Source organism: Aaosphaeria arxii (genome assembly GCF_010015735.1).
Source record: "Aaosphaeria arxii CBS 175.79 unplaced genomic scaffold BU24scaffold_1, whole genome shotgun sequence".
In the NCBI taxonomy this organism is placed as follows: Eukaryota; Fungi; Ascomycota; class Dothideomycetes; order Pleosporales; genus Aaosphaeria; species Aaosphaeria arxii.
The window spans coordinates 948,405-973,093 of NW_022983474.1; the positions used below are offsets into that span (position 1 = coordinate 948,405).

The 24,689-nt window shown below is 49.5% G+C and overlaps 6 protein-coding genes across 6 annotated transcripts; 5 read left to right on the forward strand and 1 right to left on the reverse strand.

The window, feature by feature from the left end:
* The first annotated feature begins 4,946 nt into the window (after positions 1-4,946).
* BU24DRAFT_416380 (uncharacterized protein) lies at positions 4,947-5,347 on the forward strand. Its single transcript, XM_033526439.1, has one exon. The coding sequence runs from the start codon at positions 5,049-5,051 to the stop codon at positions 5,274-5,276; it is 228 nt and encodes a 75-aa protein (XP_033389028.1). The 5' UTR covers positions 4,947-5,048; the 3' UTR covers positions 5,277-5,347.
* Positions 5,348-7,407: 2,060 nt separating this feature from the next.
* On the forward strand, positions 7,408-10,386 carry BU24DRAFT_6719 (uncharacterized protein). The gene is made up of 2 exons (XM_033534520.1): positions 7,408-10,030; positions 10,086-10,386. The coding sequence occupies exons 1-2, from the start codon at positions 7,633-7,635 to the stop codon at positions 10,184-10,186; spliced, it is 2,499 nt and encodes an 832-aa protein (XP_033389029.1). The 5' UTR covers positions 7,408-7,632; the 3' UTR covers positions 10,187-10,386.
* A 642-nt stretch (positions 10,387-11,028) lies between these two features.
* BU24DRAFT_6721 (uncharacterized protein) lies at positions 11,029-11,961 on the forward strand. Its single transcript, XM_033534521.1, has one exon. It carries the CDS (start codon positions 11,286-11,288, stop codon positions 11,769-11,771), a length of 486 nt encoding a protein of 161 aa, XP_033389030.1. The 5' UTR covers positions 11,029-11,285; the 3' UTR covers positions 11,772-11,961.
* A 773-nt stretch (positions 11,962-12,734) lies between these two features.
* Positions 12,735-13,961, reverse strand: BU24DRAFT_416384 (uncharacterized protein). The gene is made up of 4 exons (XM_033526440.1): positions 13,921-13,961; positions 13,776-13,864; positions 13,331-13,663; positions 12,735-13,277 (listed from the first exon to the last, which is right to left on the reverse strand). Exons 2-4 carry the CDS (start codon positions 13,833-13,835, stop codon positions 13,125-13,127), a joined length of 546 nt encoding a protein of 181 aa, XP_033389031.1. The 5' UTR covers positions 13,836-13,864; positions 13,921-13,961; the 3' UTR covers positions 12,735-13,124.
* A 522-nt stretch (positions 13,962-14,483) lies between these two features.
* BU24DRAFT_469464 (heme peroxidase) lies at positions 14,484-18,491 on the forward strand. Its single transcript, XM_033532608.1, has 8 exons — positions 14,484-14,856; positions 14,912-15,044; positions 15,092-15,492; positions 15,541-16,309; positions 16,357-16,650; positions 16,701-17,545; positions 17,618-18,137; positions 18,193-18,491. The coding sequence occupies exons 1-8, from the start codon at positions 14,665-14,667 to the stop codon at positions 18,258-18,260; spliced, it is 3,222 nt and encodes a 1,073-aa protein (XP_033389032.1). The 5' UTR covers positions 14,484-14,664; the 3' UTR covers positions 18,261-18,491.
* A 1,669-nt stretch (positions 18,492-20,160) lies between these two features.
* Positions 20,161-23,058, forward strand: BU24DRAFT_416387 (nucleoside transporter). The gene is made up of 6 exons (XM_033526441.1): positions 20,161-20,637; positions 20,702-20,792; positions 20,854-21,088; positions 21,165-21,267; positions 21,388-21,895; positions 21,947-23,058. The coding sequence occupies exons 1-6, from the start codon at positions 20,557-20,559 to the stop codon at positions 22,672-22,674; spliced, it is 1,746 nt and encodes a 581-aa protein (XP_033389033.1). The 5' UTR covers positions 20,161-20,556; the 3' UTR covers positions 22,675-23,058.
* The last annotated feature ends 1,631 nt before the right edge of the window (positions 23,059-24,689 follow it).

The window sequence follows — 24,689 nt, forward strand, 5'->3', positions numbered from 1 at the left end:
TCCGGTTGGGGAGCCCCTCGTGCATTCTCCCCCGCCTCCGAGATTGGCTGGTTGTTGGTGATATGCGGGGGGGCTTCCATTTTCTTCGGGAGTGGTGCAAAAGCAAATATAAAATCTTTGTTGCCTTTTCCAGATTGGATTACATGGGTCGTGTTGAACGGTGATGACTATGTGCTTCCATCTCTTGACAAATTGCCAGAGCCCGCGACCTCGAACCGATGGGAATTGAAAGTTGTCCTTGGAAAAAGTATGCGTATCTGTGTACGTATTCTATCCGATAATGCCCTATATCTACTCCTTGTTGCTATGCTTGTTGACTCTGACCATGTCCAGGTTATAAAGGACCGAATTTGGGTATCGTCGCAAAGATATCCGACCATGGACAAGACAGCCATGCACTTGTCCTGGTATATATCGTATCATTGAATTCAGCAGTGACATGCTAAATCTAATTGATCTCGAAGTACCTTAGTGGCTCCTCGAACATAATGTTGAACATGAAAAAAATGGGATATCAGGGATCTTCTATTTTGCAATCAAAGCTGTAGGTTCGAAAAAACAAGTGAAGTCGTACTTGATCATCACGATCAACATGAATGAACACCCCTAACCGAAATCAAGAGCATTACAACTTCTTACTTGGTGATCAAGTATATCTCCCTTTTCTAGGATGAGTCTTTTCATACGATTTTAAAACGAATTGTACTCAAAAGCTATTGTCAAAGTAGAGCCTAGATGTACGCGGTGGATTTGCTGCGAGCTCTTGATATATGATGAAATTAAGGTCTATGCTCCTAGTCACCCGAAATTGGTACATAACTGCTCTGATGTTGAGTTACGTACCTCTTTCTAACATATGAAGTAAGGTACGTGACGACTTAAATATGCTCAATGCTTCTTCACTCCATTCTTAAAATATTTCCTCTGAAGTCTAGATCTCTGATTAGCGAAACAATGTAACAGTTCAATGCTCCAGGTGCATTTTATGTTTGAAATCGATCAATATTGCATCCCATTAGCATTTGATAAAAAGTATAATGGGATATGTACACTCCGGTTCTCAATTGAAATGCTCATTCGATTGACCATCGGCAAATATACACGCTGAATGTGTTTGAAAGTGATTCGGTATCTTGAGATGTGATACAATCGCCCAATTGCGATCAATAAAGTCTCAATCATATTGCCTGTGTCTTCTCTAAACCTCTTCTGAGTATTGCAGCCGAGGAACAGAGGAGCTGAGCGACTCCGCTGTCTCGTCTCCATTGCTCCATCTCGCAACTGTCAAATAATACACTGGCTTTTTGCTAATTCTCAAACTACCTTCGAAGAAGAAGTCGCAAAGCATATCAGGATCAAGGAAGTGTGACAGTGTCATAATGATATACATCGACCAGTACTTCGCGCAACAGACCAATTTGACAAAGGTCCGATCCCTAAGGCAGAAATCATGTATTTCTACGAAGTTTTCTACGAACCTGATAAGTACGATCTGGATGTACGGGTATGAATCTTGGATTTACTTAATTTACCTGTTTATAGCACCAGTATTGGAAGTAAAAGGCGTCACGAATATAGGATCCCAACGGTGACGCGACGGGAGACAAAGATATTTGGTTTCAGCATCCAAATTCCAACAACAGGATTTGATCGCTGTCTTGGATCAAGGGAAACGTTGAAGAAGCATTACCTAGAGCGATATAAGTGGGATCAAAACAAAGTGATTTTAGTATGGTATCATCAAAACGATCAAGCTATTTTGGACACACTGTTGTAAGGTAATAGAATAACTCAAGATATCTCAACCAACTTGTCACCAAATATCAATCGTCCTAGAAAATAGTGATCAATTCTCTTAGATTCAAATCGCAATCGCTCGTACTTCCAAAGTAAATTCCTACCATACATCTCTCCTTTCATACGATCCCACCGGGTTTGCTCCTCAAAATGCCCCCGAACTTGCATCTCCATCGTCAGCATTCAAACCAGCATACCTAAAACCAGGCACCATCTAATGCCTCATCCTATGCGGAATCTCCCGCACAATCATTCGACATGAAGTCGGTGAACCTCCCCACATGAGCACTCATGATAATGAAGGTGTCCGCCCAGCTTTTCCCACAACAAGGACCCACTCGACCGCCCATTCTCCATATCAAGCTACATCACGCCAGGCATCAACATATCTCCAGTTCTGCCTCAAATCACGAAAAGACGACAAGGTCGCTTAACCCATTAGACAAATTCGGACGTAGGACCTCATAATTTCCTCCTTTTCGTCCTCATCCGATAGCATACATGCATGCAAGTACTTCACGATTGCTGCGCCACATTCACCGCACTGCCATACTCACCGGAAGCTCGACACAAGAACAAAACGAGCAAGCTAGCGATTGTAAATGATGGGCTAACTCACCGCCGATATTATGTCCTCGTAGATATCAATTGCTTCTTTGGCTTTTCGTTTGCTGCGCCGCATGGAAAGATGTCGTTGGATTTGTTGGAAGTGGGTTAGCAAGGGTGGGGGAGATGTGTGGCTGGTGCGGCGTATGTGATGTCTATCGGCATTTCTTCTGACCATTTCAATAGTTGATTCTTGACGTCTTTATTCTCCCGAAGCCGAAGGGACTAGTAGATTTTTTTTGAATTGAGGTAGGGGTGGACGGAGGATAAGAGCGGTGTCAGGATGTATGTGATATTCATGATCTACCGTGATCGGGCGTAAAAGACGGTTCAAGGGCGGTCTGAGGGTCGGAAGGAATGGAGGTGTGGATGTTAGTTCTTGTGGGGGAGGCTGTGTCTGATCGGCGGAGATGGGTTCGAATTGTTTTTCTTTTTCTTTCTTTTTTTTGTGGGTGGTGTTATTTGGTTGCTTTTGTTTATTTGTTTGTTTGTCTGGGGAATCGTTGAGTCGGAAGTATGGTAGTTGTTAGATCAATTTGTCTGCGTGGCTGTTGAGTAGTTACTTCAATTGAAGAGATTATTGAAAGTAGGCTTGCGTCAATTTTCGTCTTCGGATACTTCTGGCCTGAGATGACTTCCCCAGATCAGCATTGAGCATCCATGTGTGATTATGTCCTACTCGTGTGATGACAGGAAGTAGAGAGAAGCCTTCAAAATGGACGTCACAGCGATGTCTGACCGATTTGGCACATCGCTCTACGATTCCCTGCTCATTCGAAATTGAGACAAAAGAAGTAAAGGTTTCATCATGGTCGAACGTTCAAGCACTTGCATAGTCCGTGTTACAATCCTTCCCCGGGAGATTCGAATTCGAATGCAATGGCATGTCTCCGTATATGCTAATCTAACAAGAGCGTACGAACGACGCCTTCGAGTCTTGGTCTCATTGCCGATGGGCTTGCATAGTCGTTGCTTAACAACCCAATCGGGAACCACTGTGCTCAACCATGATAGTGATGTCTCAAGTGATTGATATCGCTAACGGCCCAATCAGACTCCCCAACCGAGCAAGTCCCGATGGTATATGCGTATGACGCGCATCTGTCACAGTCGACCTTTGTTACCCTCGATACCCCAACTTGTCAGAAAGGAGAGAGAATCAGCACGGGCGAACGAGGGATCAGAAAACGGTCGGAGGAAGGTCTCTGCAACACGCGGGGTATCGTTGGCTCTTGCTCTGGTTCTGGCTCTGGCTCCCAGGGTGAGAGGTTGTGTGTCAGACGTAGGCTGGCTCAATTAGGGAGATCGCTGAATTGGGCCGTCCACTCTCTATTTCATTTGCATGGGGCATATGCACAGCAAATCAGCTCGTCTTTCGGGTCAGCAATTCTCCCCCCTCCTTCCCCTCCACATGATTTTTGCTAGAATCTTCTGAAAGAGAAATCTTTCGAGTTTGTCACGATGATCCTATTCGGCACCTTGCGAGTCCGCAGGCCTTGCGTGTCACGACATTGAGGTACTACTCTGGCTTGCGCGAAGAGGCCAACTTTGACTCCGCGAGAACAGGTGCGACGAAGAACGCCACAGGATGCACAATTTATGGGCTCATTCTTCCAACCTTTGTAATGACTGGACGGCTGCCTTGCTAGTACTGTGTGGGCAAACGGCAACGCCGATGTGCTCCAGGGTCTTTCTTTGGTTTTGGGAACGAGCTGCTGCATGACAAGACGGCGAGCATGTAACGAGGCAAGGAGAATGAAAGAACAAGATGGAAAGATGGAAGCGGCCAGATAGACAAACAGAAAGGAACAACCACATCACGAGGAATGATAAAAGAGAAACATGTTCGTTACTCCTGGTGTTGCACCTGCGCGACCAATGTGAGGGTTAGGGTCTACAGAGCATTTCTTTTCCTGTCAAGTGTTAACAGTCTTTGGAAAACTGGCGAACGAGAGAGCAGAAACGAGGTTCAGGGCTAGGGAGGATGGTTCGACGGCAGGTGTACGGCACTTGAAACGCTTGGTCTGCTCTCTCTTTCGAGGTGGTCATTGATCAGAGAGTGGAGGCAAGGAAATGCTCAGTGTGTGACACGGCGCGTGAATGGTGGGTGATACAAACACACAGCAGACGCTTATGTGCATGCAGCTGGGCTCAATGGGGACAATGGCATGTTGCTGGTGGCTCAATCGTGGTAGAACGCTCTACGGCACGAGGATTTGCGCCGGACAAGACATGAGACGATCAATCTTGCGCGTGGAGTCGGAAGCAAGGCCAGCTCATGCTCGAGGCACAGGTCGCATATTGCAAGAAATGGGAATATGGAAAAGACTGTCACTGTTGACAAAGTAACTGTACAGTATTCCGTACTCGTTGGTGTAGGCACGATAAAAGCCCGGACGGTCTCTCTGCTAGGCGCTCCTACGCGTCCGGTGAGGGATGGACTGGTGGATAGGTTAGGCGGCGAATCGCGCCGTTACAAATAGGTAAATAGTGGGCGATGTAACAGCCAACCTCAACCAACTCTCCAAGTATTCGTAGCGTACCTAGAATACTCCTACGAGCAGGAAGGGAAAAGTACGGAGTAAGTGGAGTAAACAATGTGAGGCCAGCGGGTACTCACGCAGCTCTACCGTGGAAAGGACCTAATGGGCGTGGCATCTTGCGTCAATGGCATTTGGTTCTGGAGAGCAGTAGGAAGTGTACCAGCACTACCAGATAACGTTAGTGGCACATTGCCTGTTATTATTGGGAGTTCGGTATTATTAGATGCGACTCTAGCATATCACTGGGATGTGCTGGCAACGCTACTGTGTACTGCGCCGGACTCCGCGCGAGAGATGACGATGACGGTCATTACACGGATAGACGCATAAACGAGGACTGTGGAGGAGGAGACACCAGAAGGGAAGAAATATGGAGAACAGGATTGCGGCGCAATGCTCGACGGGCGTAGGTAATTGAGACGTACGAGGACGAGTAGGACGATGGAGGATTGATACGCTCAATACTTCGTAGAGACAGAAACTTGGCAGGAATTTGATAGGGAGCCTTGTCCCTGCCTACCTGCCTGCCTTGCCTTGTCTTTCTTTGCTGCAGGCGCATCTCATGCCCCAGAGTAGCGAATGCTGAGGGGTGGTCTGCCGATCGGTTTAATGGGATGAGGAGGATTGACAGGGTCTAAGTCTTTTTGGGAGGTTGCTATCGATTGTGATGAGGGGTTTGGAGGAATGTATGGATGATGCACAATGGTGTAGGTGCAGTTCAGGATATTGATCGATTGATTTGATTGATAGGCTCAGGGCCTCAGGCAAAGCGACCGCGAGATGCGCGATATTGCGACACAGTGCACACTTACGGGCGCCGCCGAATGGCCTGGCAGTGGCCAAGCCAGCCAGCCAGCCAGTTAACCAGTCAGTCAACCAGTCAATAAGCAAACAAGCTGCAGGCATCGATCCCCTCGCCAGAATAACGCAACACAGCAAGCCAAAGGCGCCGTGCCTATGCTAGACGGGGAACGGTGGTGGCCAGAATGGATCGTCCCCTTCCGAGTACATACTTGTCTAGGACTCGTCTCGTTTTGTCTCGTACTTTGACCTTGTCTTGTCTGGAGGTGGAGTCGAGGCGAGGCGAGGCGAGACACTACTTGAGGACTCGTACAAGGCCATCTACCCTATACAAGCAGGATAGTTCAAGTCTTTCGTATGTACAGACTACTCCGGAAAAGGTGCAGAGATTGAATGTTGAGGGTAGGGAGACCTTGTTAACATTTGACCTGATTTTCTCGCTACTGCACACTCAATTTGGCCGAAGAGTAATACTCCGTACACAATAACGGGTCCCTCCACAATTCACGGCCACTTTGCCGCAGTTGTAGAATAATAACTAATAGCAAGTCATGCTATTTGTGCTTGCTAGACCGTCCTAGCTACGAGTGCGAGTAGGGCGTTTGGACTAATTGATGATCGGACGCAGGGAGAAGGGGAGGAGGAGAAGATGGTCGTCAGAGAGAGAATCCAGACTTGTGCCGGATCCAGGTTTTCCTCTGTGTATCAAACAATTGAACATCCCACGACCTGGGAATCCTCACATGGAGAGGGTCTAAAAAAGTAGTCGTAGTACGGGCATGATCGTTCCAGTGTCGTTATTGTACTTCGTACTGCACGTCAATCAAGCAGTGTCTACTACTTTGGTAGACATCAGACTAGATAATCACGTACAGTACGGCATATCTGCACAACACCAACAATACCACCTATCCCAGAAATGGGCCCACCCCCATACCCTCGCATCCCTCGTTATGTAGTTCTCTTCCCACCTTTATTACTTTTTGTGCTGTAAGTGCGGTGCGGCGGTGCGGGCAGCGGGAGGGAAAAGCAGATCATAACCAGCAGCGCGTTCTCTCAATAGTCGCCAACCCTCAAGGAGTCTACTGAATGATCAATGTGAATCGCCGTCTATTCGTTTTCGGTCACCAGTTGCCCATCTTCATCGGGGTATCTTGAATCGGTCCAGTACATCCATATCGGACGTCTGGCTTCCGTCCATCCTGGTACTATCCTCGTCCACCCCGTACTGTGTATGATTGTCACTCAATCGACGAGGACGAGGACGACGATGAGGGTGACGACCAGCACGACGACGACGACGACCACCCACGCTCTCGCTCGGCCAGGCTCTCTCTTCCTCCCACGACGGAGGACAGATCCAATTGGCGGCGAGCCGGGGGGTGGATAGGTTAGTTACATCTGAAGCCTGCTGCATCGTCTGCATCGTCGGCATCGTCTTGTTAGTGTCCTGCAAAGCTAGTCCCGTGCTCTTACACCGCAAGTTCGTCGTGGGCAAGGTCCCAGGTTGTTAGTGGATGGTGGGCTGGGTGGTGGTGGGCGACTGTGACCGTGACTTGGGAGGGCAGCACGGGCCAAGTCTTACCCGCCTCCCGCCTCTCTCCATCCTTCTCATCCTCTCCCACTCCACTCGCTACTCGCTACCCTCTCGTCTACTCTCTCGTCTCTCGTCTAACTCTCACTCAACCTTCGAACTTCTCCTCCCTCTCCCTCTCCTCCTCCTCTCCTCCCCCTTCACACCGCTGCTCTGTTCAGCAGCACCCTCTCAGCAGCACAGAGCTTCGCCCAGCTGAGCTCACCCTCCAACCCTCAACCCACTCTTTCCTTTTCCACTTCCGCCTCTCACCTCACCTCACCTCCTCTTCTTCTCCACCACGCCGCAATCATGGATAATAATATCGATAACTTCGACGCCTTTTACGGCTTCGATCCCTCCTACGATCCCAACCGGCACCCGCTCTTCCTCAATCACCACCATCACCAGACCTGGCCGCTTCCACTCTCCCCATCACAACAAATGGCGTCCCACGACCCGAACGCGCAGCAATCGTCGCAACAGCAACATCACAATAACCAGCACCAACGCAGGATAAACACAGTGGCCGCCTCGACCGCTGCGACCTCGTTACCCACAACCACAAGTGCCATTGCTCCGCTTCAGACGAGCGGCCTCGGATTCTCCACCAGCCTGCAGACTGCGAATCCCATGCTCGCAGACTGGATGGGCATGCCACCGAACGCCTTCACTCACCAGGCGTACGGCCTCGACATGACCATGAACCCATCTGACTTCACACAGTTCGGTGGACAACTACAGACCTCTCCAGTCGAGTTCCCTATCAACACCACACAGGCCATGTTGACCTCGATGTCGATGGACGCCCCGGCCTTCTCCAATTTGATGACCTCCGCATCCATGGGACTCGCCAATATGGCTGCGATGACTTCGACACACTCATCTGGTCTGGGTATGGCCGACATCAACCAGGAGATCGATATCTTCCCAGGTAGTCACCAGGACTTCACCGGTACCACAAGCACTTCCTCCAACAGCGTCAATCTCGACTCCCCTGGTGAGCAGTGGCTCGAGGTCCGATCTCTCTCAAGCAGTGACAACGGCTGGACTGCTGTCGACTTTGGTGGCCACCGTAACTCATACGACTTCACCCCAGAATCGGCCATCATTTTCAACCCTGCACAGGCACTTCACATCCGCACGAACTCAGACTCGTCCAACTCGAACCAATCGGACGTTCCACGGTCAGCAGGATCTTTCAGCAGCTTCGAGGAGATCCATTTCCCCATGAACTCGCCCGGATCCGAGAACGATAACAGCCTCGAGCTTGTGCACTCCCACCACTCCCACTCGTCCAACTGCTATCACGGCCTTGCTCAACCCGATGCGGACCAGTATGGCAACCAAATCTCCCCGAATCAGTCCGTTAGCCCCCCTGCCGCTCGCGTTGAGCCTGTGGTGGTCAAGCAATCTACTTCCAACACCACTTCTCCTTCTTCTTCGGCTGTTAGCTCACCACCAACCCGCCGGAGGAAGAGCCCCACTACTGGTGCTAAGCCCGCGAAGACAATCGTCAAGAAGACTCCGGCTCATTCCACCAAGAAGGATGTTGTAGGCGAGAAGCGAATTGGCAGGAGACGAGGCCCTCTCCGACCCGACCAGCGACAGCAGGCTCACGAAATCCGCAAACTCCGTGCTTGCCTCCGTTGCAAATTCCTCAAGAAGACCTGTGACAAGGGCGATCCGTGCGGTGGTTGCCAGCCATCCCACGCGCGGCTGTGGCAGGTACCGTGCACGCGCATTGACATCAAGGACATCGCGTATTTCATGAAGGACTGGAAGGCCGACTACGAACGTCACGTTAGCCTAGGATTCTCCGTTGGCAACATCAAGGGCTTCTCCCCCCAGGAACGACCAATCTACGTTACCCACGGCTATGGTCACTACCTCCCAATCATGGCCCGCGAGGTTTACGTTCGTGATGAGAAGTGCTTTGGCGTTGACTGGGTCGAGACTCTCCACGGTCTCCACTTCGAGATGAACACTGCCAAACTCTCTGCCGGCATGGAGGGCATCTCCCACAGCATGCTCTCTGATTATCTCGACCGTCACATTGATGGTGGCTTTGAACAGTTTGTTGATGAGTACTTCGAGGGCACCTACTTCCTCACCGAATTGCTCAAGACTGCCTACCGCTTCTACTGCCGTGAGAAGCTTCCCGTCATCCGCAAGGCTTTGAAGCTGGTCCTTGCCTACAACCTGACCTTGCACGTCACCATGGTTGAGGGTCTTCCTGATGATGAGTGCAACCTCGGGAAGGTCGATGACCAACAGTCCAAGTTCTGCGGCAAGACCATCGCCCCTGTCATGATCAACTTCCAGGTCAAGTGTGCTCTTGCGGACATGTGGCGTGAGCTCCAGAAGGATGTCTTGGAGGAGCTTTCTGCACTCTACTCTTCTGTGTACAGCGGTGACAAGCTCAAGAACTGGCCAACTATCTTCATGCTTGCCGCTATCCTTCTTGCGGTCTGGGAATTGATCCAGTTCGACTGCAACTACCGAGTCCCTGACCAGGCGGCCGTCAACAAGTTTACTGGCGAGATGGAAGGCACGCCTGTCGGTGTCATCGTTGGCCTCTTCTCTGCCATCTCCCAGAAGCTCCCTGCTTTCACCGAGTGGGACACCCGAAAACACCACCATCTCCTTAACTCCAATCCAGCGGTGTGCGATGCCATGACTGAGGTCCGTGCACACGTCACCAAATACGGTAAGTCCTGAAGCAGCACCTGTTTTGAGCGCTTGAAAGCTGACCACCCTTGCAGAGTCCTATTTGAGGAGCAGGAGTGATTGCAAGTTCGACCGATCGGACTTCGATTCGCTCTCGAACAAGTTCTTGTCGAAACTCGTCATCCGTGCCAATTAGAGGCTTATTGCTCCTCTCCCATTCTATCTCTTTCTACTCTTCGATATAATGGCTGCTTCCTTCTACCTTCCTTCTCATGCCAGCATCATCGTCCGAAACGACAACCTGCAACCTTCCCCGGATTTACGATTCCACGGATTACGCGTCTTTCACTTGCAGACCACGACCACAACTTTACGGCTGACGACCCTTACACAAAAGTATGATGACACCTGGATGTCTTGTTCTTTCTGATTCGAATTTATTGACTCCTCCGATTCCCCGGCGTCTTGGATACGCCAAGTTACGGCCAGCGATCAAGTTTCCCATCTCTCCAACTATCTACACTCATTTCGGGACAATCTCGATCTTTTCTTTACGACTATATGGTTGATCTTTTACGCTCATGATGACGGCTCCATGACTATAGCCTCGAGTGTTTTCTCACTTCTAAAATGCAGGGACAAGTGTTGTCCTGCACCATTCTCTCTCACTTATTTCCCGAATAGTCTAACCTTGGAGGGCAACGTCGTATATGATGGCATCCCCGATCGATATCGATGTTGCCTTCCTCCTGGCTACTCAATTTTCATTTATTTCTTATGAATTTGTTTTATTGGCATAGCGAGCAAGTCACTTTTGAATATAAAGATCTCATGATCACGAGACCGATGATCATATTATCATCTCATGGGCAAAGATCTCTCACTTGACTATCCTTATGAGCACATCCTTATCCAGAAGTCATCCCTGGGCCTTGCGGACCTTGAGGCATGCCTTTTAGTAGCGATTGCATATCTCTGGATGAGCGGGAGGATGTTTGTTTATCTTGGATGAAGATTCTTATTCCATCTACGATTATGTATTTATTTAGTGCAAACATGGAATTACGGAAATGGTATCATATTTTTCCATATCGAGCATGACCAATTGAGTGACCAAACACTATTCTTATGCGTGAGTAATGGAGAGTCGATCATTTGGGAAATCACTTAATTATCGGGTGCTTTTTCCGCAAATGCTGATCCGATGGATTTGTAGCATCTGAAGCCGTTTCACGGCAAAGTGCATTTCCAGGGGACGAGGATCAAACCCTGTCGATCAACGCAAGAGCCTTCGCATGTACTTCTGCATATTTTTTGTAAGAACATATACAAAGTGGAAAAAACTTCAAAGATTTTCAAGAAAGCGAGGACTTGAATGTTCTGAGTCATCCGACCATGACGAGACACAACCACGCAAGTCTCACGTTCCTCAATGCCACGACAGAACACCGTACCCCACAGCAGACCAGCATCTACGTATATCCCAACTACCTAAATCGAACCAGCAAAACAACGAATTCATTACTACCAATTCATCATCACGAAATCCTGCTTGCCCCTCTCAACAAAGCAAAATCTTTTTTGGAATAGAGCAAAAATTCGCCGCTCCCTCCCTGCCCAGCCTGCCCTCGAACGCGCACTATTTTCCACGATCCCCGAAGTTCATCCCTCCCCCCACCGAGAGACCCCCCCTCCCCCTGCATTTTCCTACACCGCCAGACTGCTTATTGCCCCCCCTCCCTCTCCCGCTTCCATTTGCACCTGCAACTTCCGGTTCATAATCTATTTTATCTCTCAACTATCCCCTCGAGCGATCCTTTGTGAAAGACTCTATTATATGCTAGAGCCAGCTAGGACTGGGACTAGGGTTCGGCGGGTGGATTTGTGTACCTAGAATGGTAAATAAATATAGTTGATGTGTGATACGCCACACGATCGATCGCGTTACGTCCCGTCGTTGCTGAAGGAGTTCACCGTTTGTTTCGTCTATTCCTGACCTTCTTGCTTTCTTGGCCTCAATCACTTGAACACGTATTCGTCCTTGCAATCTCACTCGTTCCAAGTAATTAAATGCTGTTTCATCTGAGGGAGAGTGAAAGAGAGAGAGACGTAGTAATCGGATGTCCATCCATACTAGAGGGCAAGCTTACATAATCGGATTTATCGTGTTCGTACCTGGTTCGATTTGGCTGCGGGCGCAGTTAATAAATATTCAGGGTAAGCTATTCGTATGAACTGAGTTTTTGGTTGGTTTTGTGGTCTGTTGGTACTGTTGTTGGTGTGATGTGTCGTTTTTGATACCTCGGTTTGATATGTCGTGTTGGCGTGTTGTTTTGGTAATGATTCATAACCTTGTGATAGTTCCGTGAGTTGTACGGTAGGATTGAGAATATGGTCAAAGTTATAATCTGTAGAGGAAGGAATATATGTTGTCATGTGTATGGATAGATGGATAGATGGGTGGGAGGTTTCATTTTGATATCGATACCCGGCGGTCTCTCTGTTCATCTTTCTGAAGGAGAGCAGAGGCATTCTTTCTTTAAGATTTAGCATGGTAGATGATATAATATCCAAATGTATTTGCATGTATTGATTTTGATTAATGATGACATATATCGTGCGTGGAGAAATGTCGAGGCATAAAGCTTGGCCATGATAAAGGTGATGGGCAGATAGATAGGTACGTGAGGTGATACAGTCCACTGGAAGATGGCGATTGCTGATTGCGGTATATCAGCTAAGTGCAAGATGCCGTGATTGTGTATGCTATCGTTCTTTGTGAAGTAGGTCGATCGCTACGAATATATGTACATCCGTTCGGGCAACATCGTCGTTGTCGTGAAGGGCTCCTCCCATATGGCGGGACAAGCGGATACAAAAGCCATCAACATCACATCATGCTCGACGCCGCCGTAATATTTGAGTTTGTTTGAATATTTTTTCTTATTTTTTTGGAATCATACCGAGACCCTTATTGGGTGTCCGGTGATTGGGTATCATCTGTTCATATGATTCGCTGGAGAAAACGTATCTCCATTCTGTGTAGCTGCCATGCTGTCATAACTCTTCCCACTTATGCTGTCCTTATTCCCTTTCCGTATTTTCCGATCAATTGTCATCGTGTAGATAGCCATTTAGAAAACCATCTCGTGGGGCTTCTCGTGGCTTCGCAGGCTGAAGCTTGCAGCAAGGTATGCCTCCAAATCAGCAACCTTGCGGATGTTGGCCATGACTGCCTTATCAACCTTCTTCTGATCCTCTATCCTCTGGGGGTCGGTCTCCTTCTTCTATTCATTCGTTAGCTCCCGTCATATTTTCATTGGTTCATTTCACCACCAACCTGTGCCTCTCCCTCCTGGAAGAACGCATCCTCGCCCTTCTCTCCGTCCCTCTTCTCACGAGCCCAGTACTCGTCCTTGCTGACACGGTCCAAAACCTCGCTGTCTACGCCAGTAATGTCGACAGTGGTCTTGGTAGCGATCACATAGCGGTGGTTGACGCGGCGAAGGGGGACGCCGTTAGACTTGTAAGGGCCGGTGATGAGGAGGACTCCCTGGGAGAGCTGGCGAAGGAGCACGACGCGCTTGCCACGGAAACGGCCAGAGAGGAGAATGAGGACGGTACCCGGTGCGAGAGACTCGCGGTACTTTGTGGGATGCGCGGTCTTGCGTGCCTGTTCACCACCGTACGTTAGCCCCCATGTCTTCCCATCAAACTTCGCATGCATGCCCAGAAAAGGTCCTAGACTCTGATGTATGCCATTTCGGAGCTCCAGATGTCCATACCTTCTTCAATTGAGCATCATCCTCGGCGGGGTAGTACTTGGAAGCTTTCTGGTCGGACATTGTGGATTTTCGGGAGTCGGAGAGGAGGTCTTGAGTACGAGTTAGCTGAGGGAAAAGGTCCAGGTGGAATTGCAGCGTCACGCACCCTGAAAATGGCTGTAGGTAGTGAATTGTCGTACGTCGTGGTCTTGATCTCGAATTCGAGCTCTTGGTGATAGGCAAGTGCGAAGACTCGCTTGCAGCCCTAATCTCCGATCTATGCCCAATCAGGTCAAGCGGTCGATCAATGTTCATGAATTGCGACGTCACTTGCTTTCCACCTCTTAATCCCGAATGTAGTATCTTGGATATTGTGTAAGTCTGTGTAAACGATATATTCTCTTTGAAGTAATCTATTTGATTCTCGGTTGTTATCATTATGGCGGAGTCGGTCGTCCCAAATACAGTTCGGCCTTCCTAGTAGGTTGAATACAATTTAGCAATTTTCAACACGACTCATACGAACGTACATGTTACCGACTTACACAATTAGGGTCTCAAATAATTATAATGCGGGGTCAGAGAAGCCTCACCCAAACTTCAATCATCATAGTGAAACTGAAGCGTACTGTGGATAATGCCATGCTGTTCTGAAGTAGAAATCTAGAAGTCTTTGAGGCCGAATGTAGTCAAACTCCAACTGCCCGTTATGTTCCTTCCTGGCGATCTTGCTGTGGCGCAAGAGGTTTATTGGTGGAAGGGACGAATCTACTTTCCACCAAAGTCAACTTCGCAGTCGAGATTCTGTCCCTAAATTTTCCTCGTTTCCCTAATCAGGACTTCCCTGAGCCCGCGCCCTACTCGACCCTATCCGCCTTCTATTCGATTAAACCTAGATCTCCTGCTCGGGATGAATAGCCTGATTCCATTTAGAACCAACGCCTCTAAACCTGAGAACCCACATGAACGTCTCATACGGGATCTGATTCGCGATATCTCAAGTCAGCTCAAACCCGGCCGTGTCGAATCGAACAAAAAGCTAGTGAAAAGTCTACTTCAAGCGGCGCTTAATGGTGGACTGGTAGACGACAAGCAATATGTGGTATGTGGAGAGAGAAATATCGAACCCTTGCGGAGCAGCGACTGATATTGGCAAGCCCGAGAGATTCATCCAAATCCTTGCATCGCTTCCTGAGGACTCGAGGGCTAGAGATATTGGATCAGGCATTCTTTTGAAGAGTCTGTGGGATAATCTCCAACACCCCCCTCTGGGATATGTTGGTGAACCATGTAAGGAGAATCACCATGCTACAGAAGGCTTGCTCATCATGATAAAGTCAAATACCGTACCGCCGATGGCTCCAACAACAATGTATTATTCCCTCACATTGGCAAATCCGGCTCCTTCTATGCTCGCAGCGTCACCCCCAGGCATTTACCAACCGCGCTCCCTGACCCGAATGTGCTATTCGATACTCTGCTTGCACGGCGAGGACCTCCGAAACCACACCCGAGCGGCATCTCTGGGCTATTATTCGCTTTAGCTACCATCATTATCCATGATTTGTTTCGGACCGATGACAAGGATCCAAACATCGTCGCTGTCTCATCGTATCTGGATTTATCCCCGCTCTATGGAACCAATGAAGAAACGCAGTCCTTAGTAAGAACATTTGTAGGCGGAAAATTGAAAGCAGATGCCTTCTCGGAAGTTCGCATGCTTGGTCAACCACCAGAGGTATGATCGATTCTGTGCAGTAAGCGGCCAACACTGACAAATTGATAGTGCTCTGCCCTACTGATATCTTTCAATCGTTTCCACAATTTTATGGTAGAGGAACTGTCTATAATTAACGAAGGCGGGAAATTCAGTATGCCTTCTGATACGGTATTGCCCGGGACACCAGAATACGAACGATTGATGAAAAAGAGAGACAATGACCTCTTCCAAACGGCACGCTTGGTGACATGCAGCTTGTATATGCACATCATTGTCAACGACTATTTCCGCACGATAATAAATATTCACCGGACAGATTCCAAATGGAGTTTGAATCCAAGTAAGGACTATGAAGAGATATTTGGTCACGATGGGATCGAGAAGGGTATTGGTAATCAAGTCAGTGTTGAGTTCAACCTCATATACCGGTGGCACTCTGCAATATCGGCGAAGAACGAGAAATGGCTCAATGGCTTTTTCAGTCAGTTGTTTCCTGGAAAGAAGCCCAAGGACCTTACCCAAGCGGAGTTCAAGGCGGGAATGGGTGCGTGGGCGAGACAGCTGCCCAAGGATCCCGGTCAACGGACGTTTGGCGGCCTCCAGAGGAATGCCGATGGCCACTTTCAAGACGCAGACCTCGTGAGACTTTTGACTAATGCAACAGAGGATATTGCTGCTGCGTTCGGGCCGTGTCACGTCCCAGTAGCTTTAAAGGCTGTCGAGATTTTGAGCATACATCAAAGTAGAGGATGGGGCGTTGCCACTTTGAATGAACTCAGAATGCAATTCGGGATGATACCACATAAAAGGTTTCTTGACATCAATTCCGATCCTGGTAAGTACTTCTACAAACAGCTCTGAGTTTAATGCTGATAAATGTAGCTATTGCAAGCGCCCTGCAGTCGCTTTACGGCGACGTTGATAATGTTGAATTATACCCAGGTGTAGTAGTCGAAGAGGCTAAAGTGCCCATGCTACCAGGTTCTGGCCTATGTGCCGGCTTCACAACGACAAGAGCTATTTTGTCAGATGCCGTGACATTAGTTCGAGGAGATCGTTTCTATACCATTGATTACAACCCAGTGACATTGACAGCCTTCGGAATCAACGAGACTGCTAGTGATCCATCGGTCGCTGGTGGCGGAGTCCTTTACAGACTCTTGATGCGTTCATTCCGTGAGTAGCTATTGATACCGACCTGAAGGTCCTCTACTGACTTCCAAAAGCAAGATGGTATCGTGCCAACTCTATATACGCCTTCTTTCCTTTCACAATTCCTTCCGAGATGAGAGCAATCAAGGAGAATCTCGGCCAGGCTGCAGCATATGATTGGACCCGACCAACCCTAAATGACAAAGCTGTTATAGTCAATACTTGGAAGGCAGCGACAGACGTTCTCCTCAACCCTCATATTTTCAAGGTACCCTGGGGTAGAGCGCTCACACGGCTGAGTTCATACGGAGTGATGCTGGGCAGTGATGGAACGGAAAGCTCTCAACAGCGGGATTTCATTACTCATGCTATATTCGAACCACCAACAACCTTGAAAGAGATACGCTTTTTGTTTGAGAGGGTAACTATTGATTTATTAGAGGCCCATACTCTATCTCTTAGCGGTTCATGGGAGATAGATGTCGTACGAGATGTCGCAACTCTGAGCTGGAGTCGGTTTGCCGCACAATTTCTGGATATTCCAATCAAGAATGAGTTACATACCGACACGACATTGGATGATCGACAACTGTACGAACTACTTCAGACCCTGTTTCAATACGTCTTTCTCGATACTGAAGATGTCTCTTCTTTTGCGCTTCACAAGGCAGCAGCAAATGCATTTGAAACATTGCAATCAATCATCAAGCCTGTACTCGAACAAAGCATAGGGTCGAAGAAGGCCGATCTCAGGGATATATTCCACTGTGTTCCGGCAACTAGGAGCAGTGACAATCTTCTGCCTAGTCAAGGAGCTCAGTTGCTACAAAGGCTGAAAAGAAGTGGTAAAAGCGCTGACGAAATAACCTGGTGGATTGTTACGCTTGCATTTGGCATGACTCCACCAGGATCGCTGGCTGTAAGTATCTCCTAGTGATATTGAAACCCCGCATTCTTTTGGTATATTCTTGCTAACCACAACATGCCGTAGCTGTCTCGAGTCACTGACCTGTTCCTCCAAGGACCCTATGCTCACCACTGGGATGCTATCCAAATTATTGCGAGGGACTCGTCAGATGCCGCTTTTGAACAGATCCGTAGGTATACTCTTGAGGCTTTGCGCCTGACCACACCGGTAGGAGGTGTTTTGCGCGTGGCAGCTGCGGGACACACCTTTGCGGACGGTGCCGAGACGCACCAGATCCAGGCGAACGATCTAGTGGTTGTCAACGTAGCAAGTGCATCGAGAGATCCTCAGCACTTCGAGAAGCCGGATGAAATTCTTTTGAATAGACCCGAATCTGCCTACATGCATCTTGGATACGGAACACATACCTGTCTGGGTCAATCTATTGTTCCGGTGGCCGTCGCTTCACAACTCAAAGTGCTCGCACAATTACGAAACTTGAGGAGGGCACCAGGACTGCAAGGCAAGCTGACGTTAAGAATGGTTGATGGGTTGACACTGTTCTTGACAGATAAAAGGGACCGCTGGAGTCCATTTCCTGAGAGTAAGCATTTCAATTGAGTACTGGTCTGGGTGAACACTGCTGACAACGACCCAAGGCATGAAGCTACACTTTGATTCTAGCAATAATCATCGGGCCCGTCGACGAGGACTCTCATTCTACTAAGAATGCGTGTTCGTGGTCGATAGAATAACCAACCGACTCCTGTAACTGATCCATCGTGTTCTGCTGGTGTCTGGAAAAGGTTTGGTGGGCAACTCTAATGGTTATATTCTCTTCCAGAGCACATGAGACTTGCTTGGTTCTACAGCAAGCCTACCTTTATAACAATATACCTATAGGAAGCCAATGCAACTAAGGGTCTTCGCCCTGCAAATATCGCGCGAGAACCATGCAGTCCAAGAGTGAAATTCATCCGTGCGCCAAGCCCCATTTTAATCTACATTCGATGTGTTTACCCAATTTGGAAAGCATCCGAAGCAATATACGATGTCACGTGGATGCCTGGTCGCACTGGAGGAAGTAGGATCAGTAATAATAAATGGGTTATTGTTATTTGTGTTACTGTAACAGCACTGAGCAGTCATGCATTCTAAGTTGATTGTTGCATCTGTCATTATACGACTACGCTCGAAATTACTGATTTGTGAAATGGCTTGTAAGATCCCCTGGATACTTTGCCCAGATTAGAAATACAAGAATACAAGCAGTGCTGAGAGCATGCCTACGGATGGTACAGAGGCGCATTGTCGCTGCTCATTAGTACCCTGTACTCCTTAATGCTATTCCTGTCGTGAAAGTATATCCTCCCTAAGTTCTTGATGATAGTTATGAAAGTTGTATGACCTCGGAAAAGGGGTCTGCTAGCAATTTGACCAAACAAACACTCCTTTTCCTGACACCACGTGATGCTGCCAACCACTACCAGACTACCAGTTGATGATACCGGGGAAGGCGAGGGGTACGATAGGGCCATGATTGGCTGCGCTGGCCGTGGATCTACCGGCATGACACAGTCTACCAGTCAGTAGTAGAAATCCACTCGATGTTCGACCAGTCTACTGAGCGCTCAGTCAGATACAGGCACTCTACGGAGCACACTACTGCTAACATCAAATCCTACGAATACAAGGCTACGATCGGTTTGTCACACGTCCGTCAGAGCATTATCGTGTCCTAGCAGTCGGTCCATGTCAACGTCAATAATGCCTTTTGTGTATCATAGCACAACCTGGTATGCAAGATGGCGTTACACAACAGCTTCGTGCTGAGTATGAGTATGGATGGCTGCTCGACTGCTCACTTCCTCACAAAAAATGACTTGCCCTCTGCCCTGTGATTACGACTGATGACAGCTCGTTTGCTGCTGATTTCTACTTGTATTTGCATGAAGCGGAGCAATTGGGGGTGTTCGGCTCTGGAACTCTGTTCCATAAACCCCAATTTCCCTACTTGGTACTTGCGCCGCGCTTTCGGATCTTGACCAAATCGCATTTGCAAATCAGGCCCCCCTCTCCTGGGGGAAACATGGGCAGCATCACAATCCAAGATAGCAGATGTGCTGCTATCTCGATATCTCGATGATTGAAGGGTAGAGGCGAACTCCATGGAGGAGCTGGAGGAGATCAACTGGCGCACATCGGCCGCCTCCGCCTCTTCCCCTCTCTCTGACAGTACGCTTGCAGTTGTGGCTGCTCACAGTCGCGACGGGGTCAAAAGCAAAGTCTATGGAGCAGGCCGAAGGAGGACGCTCCACGGCGAGCTGCAGGTGGTGTGCCATATCGCCCTATGCTATGGCCCCTCAGTACGTTGTACACTCTCGAGTCTTGTTGTATGCTACGATTCCACACATCCTCGTCGGCGGCGCCATTTGAGACCAGGCGAGACATACCAATGAATGGGTTATGGGTATCTACGAGAGCATGGGGGGCAAGCCGCGAGGCCGCAAGAGAAAGGTCGCCACTATCCATCCAATCTTTAGCACCACTACGGTAACCGGGAGAGAGAGAAGTTCCCAGCCGAGGCGCTACACACGCAACCACAGGGTTCTGACATGCGGCAAGAAGCCATATGGCCCATGGCACACTTTCGCTACAGCTGGCTAGAAGCTCCGCTCTTGGTAGGGCGATCTTATTTTTTGGATTTGTTTCGCTGAGATTGGACAAAGGCCAAACGGCGAGGACGGCGCGCGACCAGCCACTAGGGCCTGTCCGAGCAAACCCTTATCTGTTGGTGCGGGATGCACCTGATACACTCGTCCACCACGATGACTTGACGATCCAACTTCGATCCATTTAAATGATCCTCCCCTCTGCTCTTCTGTTAGCCCTCAGCTAGCTAACGTGACAACTTCGCACGCGACCTCTGACGTCTCAAGGCCGGTTGCCTTTTGCGACGTCCCGTCAATCGAGCCCTTCCTCACAGGCGACGCGCCTCGAAGAAAAATAAATTTCTAGTCACCATGACTTGGATTCAAGCTACCAACGCAAGAGTTGCCCGCTCTGCGGTGGGCAAATACTTCCGCCTTGAAGGCAGTGGCCATGTAAGATCTGACTCTGACAATCTCAATCATGATGATGAACATCATGCTAACCACCAGACACCAGGCCAGGGAGCGACAGCAAAGTTATTTCTTCACAGAAATCCGCGCCGGTCTTGCCACCTTCTTTGCTATGGCGTACATCATCTCCGTCAACGGTATGCGCCCATCTATGCTCGCTCAGAAACGACCCTCGGGCTAATTGAACCTCCCTTGTAGCTTCCATCCTCTCTCAAAGTGGAGGCACCTGTGTTTGTCCTCCTACGAGTACAGATGCGTGCGACAGCGACCCTGAGTATATGCTGTGCGTCCAAGAAATCAACAGGGATCTTGTGACTGCCACCGCTGCCATCGCTGCATTGACTTCCTTCTGCATGGGACTTTTCGCCAACATGCCTATCGCCCTGGCTCCTGGAATGGGGCTGAACGCCTACTTCGCCTTTACTGTCGTCGGGTGAGTTTCGAGAATCTGCGATTGGGGATGTGGCTCGAATCTGTGGAACCATGGGCTGATCGATCGTGATATCTAGATACCACGGAACGGGAATGGTACCGTATTCGGTCGCACTGACGGCCGTTTTCGTGGAAGGCTTTGCATTTGTTGCCTTGACCCTTTTCGGAATCCGCCAATGGGTACGTCCTCGATGTTTGCTTCTGCTGCCGTCCATGTCCATTTCGTCTCTCTAGGGAGTGGATGTGAAAAGCAATGCGTCTCGCATCCCTTGCCGTGGTACAGGACTAATTAATACCCAGCTCGCCCGAGCCATTCCGGCATCCATCAAGCTTGCAACTGGAGTTGGAATTGGCCTCTACCTTACCATTATTGGTCTTACGTACAGCGCCGGTATTGGCTTGATCACAGGAGCAAAGGCTACGCCTCTGGAACTTGCAGGATGCGAGCCCCAATTTATCGATGAATTGACTGGCGCCTGCCCGGGAAGCCACAAGATGCGCAACCCTACCATGTGGATCGGCATCTTCTGTGGCGGTGTCTTCACTGTCATGCTCATGATGTACCGTGTCAAGGGCGCCATCATCGCGGGTATCTTGCTCGTTTCGATCATTTCGTGGCCTCGCTCGACCCCCGTCACCTACTTCCCTCACGACCAGCTCGGTGATTCCGCCTTCGACTTCTTCAAGAAGGTCGTCACCTTCCGCCCGATCGAGAAAGTCCTGGTTGCTCAAGAGTGGGATGTCTCAAAGTTTGGTGGACAGTTCGGTTTGGCGTTCATCACGTTCCTTTACGTCGATATTCTTGACTGTCAGTCCCCTTAGCCCAATGTCACCGTCACCACAAGCTAACATGTCACAGGCACGGGTACCATGTACTCCATGGCCCGATTCTGCGGCGCCATCGACGAGCGAACCCAGGATTTTGAGAACAGTTCCATCGCCTACATGATCGATGCCATGGGTGTCACGATCGGCAGTCTGTTCGGCACGTCGCCCGTCACCGCGTACATCGAATCCGGTGCTGGTATCTCCGAGGGCGGCAAGACAGGACTCACAGCCATGGTCACCGGACTCGCATTCTTCATCGCCGTCTTCTTCGCGCCCATCTTCGCCTCCATCCCGCCCTGGGCCACCGGCTGCACCCTGGTCATCGTCGGATCACTCATGGCCCAGGCCGCCAAGGACATCAACTGGAGGTACATGGGCGACGCGATCCCGGCCTTCCTCACCATCGCCGTCATGCCCTTCACATACAGCATCGCGTACGGCCTGATCGCAGGTATCATGTCCTACATCCTCATTAACACGCTCGTCTACATCGTCGAGAAGGCCTCCGGCGGCCGCATCGTGCCCCCCAACAAGGACGAGAAGGAGCCCTGGACCTGGCACATCCCCGGCGGCATCCTGCCACCCTGGATGCAGCGCATCCGCAAGGGCAAGCGCGACTTCTGGCGCTCCGACGAGTACGATGATGGCGTCCCCGAGAGGCAGCCCAGGAAGAGCGACAGCGAGAGCGCGGAGCAGGCTCCCACGTCGTATCCCGAAAAGACCCTCGATGAGACCAAGGGACCTCAAAAGCTTGCATAAGCGGGTGGAGGACGGATGGGTGGACCGGCGGGAAAGGGCCCGTTCGGTGTCACCGTAGGGAAGACTTTTTGATTTCGTTGTATAGTAAACATTCTGGGTAATTGGGATAAAAGGGGTGCATATGGGAAATGGGAGGTTTCGCTCGCATGGTTATTGTTGCTGTTGTTGCCCCTTGGTGGAAAGGGGCGCTATATCACTTGGTGCGGATGGATTGGAAGGTCGTCGTCGTCGTCGACGTCCCCGTTTAGACTCACAACTTCACTGTCGAGATTCGGATTCGGGACGCGGTGTGCGTGTGCAAGGTACATATATCCGTACATACACGTCGCTGTAGTACAGTAGTACATTCGCTATCTAATCGAAACAAGTAACTACATTTTACACATCACATACACATCTGATTCAAACCACCACCGCAGCCTCGCCTTCTGAATCGTCACAGTCAAGCCACACATCCAGCGGGTGGGACGTCGTCGTATACATGTATACTAAAAACCTAGGTACTTAACTAACTACCACATACTATGATACTAGCCACACGCAAAGGGCGGACCGCACCTTTAGGTAGAAGTCCCACTCCCCTCTCCTCTGTCCCTCAATCCACTGACTCGCAGAAAATCTGTGGCCATCTCCAACTTGAGGCAAAGCTGTGGTCCTTTCCCCTACGCTCGGACGAACCTGAGATTCCATAGGACCTACCTAGCTTCAGCGCATCAATGCGCACGCATCGTGCTTCAAGGCAGACAACCCCTTTTCGATATAAAACAAACGCCGGATTCCCCCCCCCCTCCTTGAAGACACGAACACTCATGCTTTATGGAAGGGGAGGGGAGTCGAGTCGGTGGGTAATGTCACATGTGATATAAGGATGAACCTAGGAAATGTGTCAAACAACATAACCACCGACGATACTGTCGGCGCTATGTTCTCCTCAGAACAAATGGACGAGTCGAGACGCAGCGACATCGGCGTTGTAGAGAGCGAGTACAAGTAGGCGCCCCGTCCAATCACGCTTGCATCGTTTTTGGCAGGTAAGCATGGAGTGGCACGCATAGTAAATCCACTTGGACCCTGAAATCTATAAAGTCCCTATCAGATAATTAGGTACGTGGTACCTTGCCGTGCGTGCGTGCCTACTCATAGTATTATGCCAAACGTCGAAAGTCGGGGAAACGCCAATGCGACACACACGAGTAGGCTGAAGATGATAGACGGTTTTGATCCGCATCATTACGACAAGTACGAGCGACCACCAAGGTTGCTCGGCGATTATCGTCCAAGTCGTGGGATTATGGTGTTGTGAGGGCGGCGACTCGGAGACCGGTAGGTGTTGGGCCCTTGGGTGTCTTGTGGGTGTGTGGTAGAACCCTTGAGGTGGGCCGCGTGATAATTGGTGATGGCAAGTTGCTTAGGGCTGATGCTGATTATGGATCGATTTGACGAGAAGAGGTGGTGCCTGGTTGGATCTATGGGTATGATGTTGTACAGCAGTTCTCGTGCTGTAAGATCGGAGGAAGGTGAGTAGATGAAGCGAGGTTGTCGGTCGGGCCGGCGATTGCTTATGCCGATGAAGGGTCATGGCTTCAATAGTCGACAATGATGGAGATGAGGGGCAATTATGACAGTATCCAGGTGTCTACACAATAGTTACTGTCTTATGGTTGACGTTAAGATGGTACGTATGGTAGCCGCCTAGATGAGGCGCAAGAAACGTGCCTCGGGACAAGGACCCTTTTCCCCTCCATATTTATCCAATTACGATCCCGCAAACAAAATCATTTTGCCCTGCTTGCAGTCATCCTCGTGGTGATTCCGACTATTTGACATCTGACATCTGACCTCTCTTCTTTCTGTATTCGAATACTCCTTCTTCTTCTACCTTCCTGTATAACCAGTTTTGATCAATTACTTCTGCAATCCCTCACCTCAATTGCACCACCACAAACCTGCATACCGTCTCACCGATTTCGCACCAATTTCCACGGCCTTCCATACAGAACACAGCATAGTTACAG

What these genes read in the sequence shown, in the direction of transcription:
- BU24DRAFT_416380 (XM_033526439.1), top strand. Translation starts at nt 5,049, where the DNA reads ATGGGCGTGGCATCTTGCGTCAATGGCATTTGGTTCTGGAGAGCAGTA.
- BU24DRAFT_6719 (XM_033534520.1), top strand. Translation starts at nt 7,633, where the DNA reads ATGGATAATAATATCGATAACTTCGACGCCTTTTACGGCTTCGATCCC. An exon ending in TGCACACGTCACCAAATACG is followed by an intron (nt 10,031 to 10,085) that starts GTAAGTCCTGAA and finishes CCACCCTTGCAG; the next exon opens with AGTCCTATTTGAGGAGCAGG.
- BU24DRAFT_6721 (XM_033534521.1), top strand. Translation starts at nt 11,286, where the DNA reads ATGTACTTCTGCATATTTTTTGTAAGAACATATACAAAGTGGAAAAAA.
- BU24DRAFT_416384 (XM_033526440.1), bottom strand. Translation starts at nt 13,835, where the DNA reads ATGTCCGACCAGAAAGCTTCCAAGTACTACCCCGCCGAGGATGATGCT. An exon ending in ATGATGCTCAATTGAAGAAG is followed by an intron (nt 13,664 to 13,775) that starts GTATGGACATCT and finishes GGTGGTGAACAG; the next exon opens with GCACGCAAGACCGCGCATCC. An exon ending in TCCAGGAGGGAGAGGCACAG is followed by an intron (nt 13,278 to 13,330) that starts GTTGGTGGTGAA and finishes ACGAATGAATAG; the next exon opens with AAGAAGGAGACCGACCCCCA.
- BU24DRAFT_469464 (XM_033532608.1), top strand. Translation starts at nt 14,665, where the DNA reads ATGAATAGCCTGATTCCATTTAGAACCAACGCCTCTAAACCTGAGAAC. An exon ending in TAGACGACAAGCAATATGTG is followed by an intron (nt 14,857 to 14,911) that starts GTATGTGGAGAG and finishes GATATTGGCAAG; the next exon opens with CCCGAGAGATTCATCCAAAT. An exon ending in CTCCACCAGGATCGCTGGCT is followed by an intron (nt 17,546 to 17,617) that starts GTAAGTATCTCC and finishes AACATGCCGTAG; the next exon opens with CTGTCTCGAGTCACTGACCT.
- BU24DRAFT_416387 (XM_033526441.1), top strand. Translation starts at nt 20,557, where the DNA reads ATGACTTGGATTCAAGCTACCAACGCAAGAGTTGCCCGCTCTGCGGTG. An exon ending in GCCTTGAAGGCAGTGGCCAT is followed by an intron (nt 20,638 to 20,701) that starts GTAAGATCTGAC and finishes ACCAGACACCAG; the next exon opens with GCCAGGGAGCGACAGCAAAG. An exon ending in TTCGCCTTTACTGTCGTCGG is followed by an intron (nt 21,089 to 21,164) that starts GTGAGTTTCGAG and finishes CGTGATATCTAG; the next exon opens with ATACCACGGAACGGGAATGG.